Source organism: Squalius cephalus (genome assembly GCF_949319135.1).
Source record: "Squalius cephalus genome assembly, contig: scaffold_91, whole genome shotgun sequence".
Classification (NCBI taxonomy): domain Eukaryota; kingdom Metazoa; phylum Chordata; class Actinopteri; order Cypriniformes; family Leuciscidae; genus Squalius; species Squalius cephalus.
This window is the reverse complement of record NW_027645851.1, coordinates 66,044-69,134: the sequence shown is the minus strand read 5'-3', so window position 1 is coordinate 69,134 and position 3,091 is coordinate 66,044. Positions and strand designations below refer to the sequence as shown.

Genomic DNA, 3,091 nt, shown 5'->3' with positions numbered 1-3,091 from the left:
ACCTTATTTGTATTACTGACTATTGTTTCTTGTTCCCTGCCTGTGACCTTATCGTTTGCCTTCCCTGATCCTTTTTCCAGTTATGTCCTCGATTATCGTGCTGTATGACTATTGTGCATCTAACATAATACATAATATGGTAACTGATAAATAAAACTCTTAAAAATGTCTTGAACTTGCCACCACAAAATCAGTTATTTTGATCGATAAGCATAATATCATGATAATAGCACGCATTGTTGGGGAAATATTCATGAAAACGTGAGGAAAAGAAAATGCCACAATGTCTCATTATTCTCTTATTTATTTATGTATGTAGGGTGAAGAGATACATATGAAGGATCAGCAACAAACTATACTTAAAAATATATTATTTAACATTATTAGATTTACTGCTTTAACAAAACACTTTTGAGTCACAGGTGATATTCATGTGTCCTGTCTGTCTCAGTGCTGAAACTCTTAATACAAACTTACATTTATAGACAGCTCAGACTTTTATACAGTAATCTATTGCAAATTTCAAAGACACGTTAGTCCTCATTAATATTGCTTAATCATGTTAATGGTTCTTCATGATTTTCATCTTAAATCATACGCTGAAGGTTCAGAATGATAAGAATCACATTCTGCAAAGTTCCTGTTATCTTAAGGGAAACAGTAGGAAACCACTGAAAGAGTTGCGATTATTCTGGTCATCAAATATCCTCCAGCCAGACGGAAGTCTCACATAGACAACATCTCCAACCTCCAGGATCAACACAACTCCATTAGAGGAGTTTAACCCATCCTTATCCTGATAAGCACGTGCTACAACCACACGCTCTCCATTCTTATAAATGTCTGCAGCTGCTGCAGTTGGGCCAATACCAAATACAGAGACTCTGAACATGTACGCTCCTTTCAGTGGGGCTGTGAAAATACCTAAATCAAATAACAAGAGATACAGAATCAGATGTTTCCTGTATGATTGTTTATTTACCAAGCACACTGTGTAATAGTTTTGAAAGATGGCAGATCATTTTATTCTCTAATACACATTACACAACTGCAGAGAGATCTGAATGGAGCAGAAGAGTTTTCATTACTATAAACTGAGTTTTATGACTCATTTCATTGATAATTACCTGTAATTGGGTTGTAGGCGTTCCCTATGTTTGTGAAGACGTTCCTGTAGGTTAGTGTGATGTCAGTGGTAAAAGGACCAATATAAACTCCACTGCCAGATTGCATCAGTGAAGCTGAAAAAGCTATTTCTCTGTCTGTTATTGAAAAACATAAACATTATTGTGATATATTACTCTATTACACTGAGAATGTATACACTGAATTTAACATCATTCAAGCACACTTTCACCTCTATTTTCCTTTCTCAACTCCTCCACTTGACTCAGAGTAAGATTAGAGATTTCTGTGAAGGAATAAAGATTCTGTTAAATGACATTTACTGCTTATTGTAATATATACACAATTTACACAGTATATACTCAATTTTACACTAACATTTACACTATACAATGTATTCCATTGGTTTTACTTTGAGGATCATTGATAAAAGAGTGAATGTTTTGGTGAGGTACCATCATTTTTCTTGTTCATCTCATCCCTCAGTTGCGTCTCTAAAGCTCCGATGTTTGCTTTCTGCTCTGTAACTGTGGCAGTCAGTTCTCTGTTGATGGTTTTCTGCTCTGTAACGGTGGCGGTCAGTTCTCTGATGTTCGCTTTCTGCTCTGTAACGGTGGCGGTCAGTTCTCTGATGTTCACTTTCTGCTCTGTAACGGTGGCGGTCAGTTCTCTCAGCGCTGCATGGATGTCAGTGAAGAACAGATGGTAGTTTTGTTGGCTGTCAGTTGAAGCTTCATCTCTCAAAGTGTCTGTTTGAGGTGGATTCTGTCTTCCGTCCTCAGATCTGAGCTGTTGACTGATCTCATTCTCATTGAGTCCTCCATCTACCTGATGCTGTACGACACACACAAAGGTTTCCAACAGCAGCAGTAAACATACTAAACCCTTCATTCTTCACTGATGTTTGTTTCCAGCTCTTGCTGTCGTCCTCACAGCCTCTCATGTTCCTTTTATAGTGTCCTGATTTACTGTCTTTTGTAAATTATTTACAAATTAAATAACTACTTTTGTAAACAAGTAGTTAATGGTTATTTGTAATCAAAGGGATGTTCCGGGTTCAGTAGATATTTATATAGATCAGCAGTCAAGTCACCTTTATTTATATTTTTTTATAATAGGCTACAGATTGTTTCAAAGCAGCTTTACAGGGATAACAGGAAAATAATGAATAATGTTTGTTTCTAGAAGAAAATAGCATCACAGTCCAGCTTAAGTAAGTTCAGTGATGGTTCATTTTTGAAAACCTGCTCTGGAGAAAACTGTAATGTCATCGTCCAACTCAGTTCAGTTCTCATATAATGGTGTCAATGCAGGCATCTCAATAATATTGTTGAATATTAAATTAAATGTCCCCAACTAAGCAAGCCAAAAGCAAAAGGAGAAAAAGGTGACAGTGGCAAGGAACCAGAACACCATCAGGTGACAGAATGGATAAAAAAACCTTGGGAGAAACCAGGCTCAGTCAGGGGTTCTCCTCTGGCCAACGAACAAAGAGACTGTGATTATGATTCAGGCAGCGTTATAGGTCAGAAATCAGATTAGATCAGAACATTTAAAATATTTATCCAGTTCCATCTGGTTGAAGATCGGAATCATCACGCCGGTATGGAGATGAGTTTGTTGAGGATCAGTGCTGATGGCTGTTGTGTCGATGAGGGGAGAGTCTAGTTGACACAATCTCTGCTGATACTTCAGGGATGCGTTGTGGTCGTGTCTAGATGCAGGTCCTCCATCTGATCTGGATACGGCCTAAATCTGGCAGACTACATAATGCATTGTGCATCCTTCAAGCCGGGACGATTATCGTGCGCACAAGATGTTTTTCAGCGCATCTTTTTGTTCATACCCAAGCGATTTTCACTGGCGGATTTTCACAATGCGCAGAGTGAATATGCAAATTCACTCCCTGAATCCTATTTGATCTGCAATTCCTCTCCATAACAACTCCCTCTTGTAAAGACCACCC

The 3,091-nt window shown here is 38.1% G+C and overlaps 1 protein-coding gene across 2 annotated transcripts; it reads right to left on the bottom strand.

Moving 5' to 3' along the window:
* Positions 1 to 283: 283 nt before the first annotated feature.
* LOC307154104 (uncharacterized protein) lies at positions 284 to 2,040 on the bottom strand. Of its 2 annotated transcripts, XM_079898877.1 has the most exons (4): positions 1,581 to 2,040; positions 1,358 to 1,411; positions 1,128 to 1,262; positions 284 to 924 (listed from the first exon to the last, which is right to left on the bottom strand). In XM_079898877.1, exons 1-4 carry the CDS (start codon positions 2,014 to 2,016, stop codon positions 644 to 646), a joined length of 906 nt encoding a protein of 301 aa, XP_079755003.1. In that variant the 5' UTR covers positions 2,017 to 2,040; the 3' UTR covers positions 284 to 643. The 2 variants fall into 2 exon arrangements, with proteins under 2 accessions (XP_079755003.1, XP_079755004.1); XM_079898878.1 differs by lacking the exon at positions 1,358 to 1,411.
* Between the last annotated feature and the right edge of the window lie 1,051 nt (positions 2,041 to 3,091).

Bases quoted from the DNA above. Each gene is read 5' to 3' on its own strand.
- LOC307154104 (XM_079898877.1), bottom strand. From the start codon at position 2,016: ATGAAGGGTTTAGTATGTTTACTGCTGCTGTTGGAAACCTTTGTGTGT. The intron at 1,412-1,580 runs GTACCTCACCAA...ATTCCTTCACAG, and splicing joins GATGAACAAGAAAAATGATG to AAATCTCTAATCTTACTCTG. The intron at 1,263-1,357 runs GTGAAAGTGTGC...TTTCAATAACAG, and splicing joins GTTGAGAAAGGAAAATAGAG to ACAGAGAAATAGCTTTTTCA.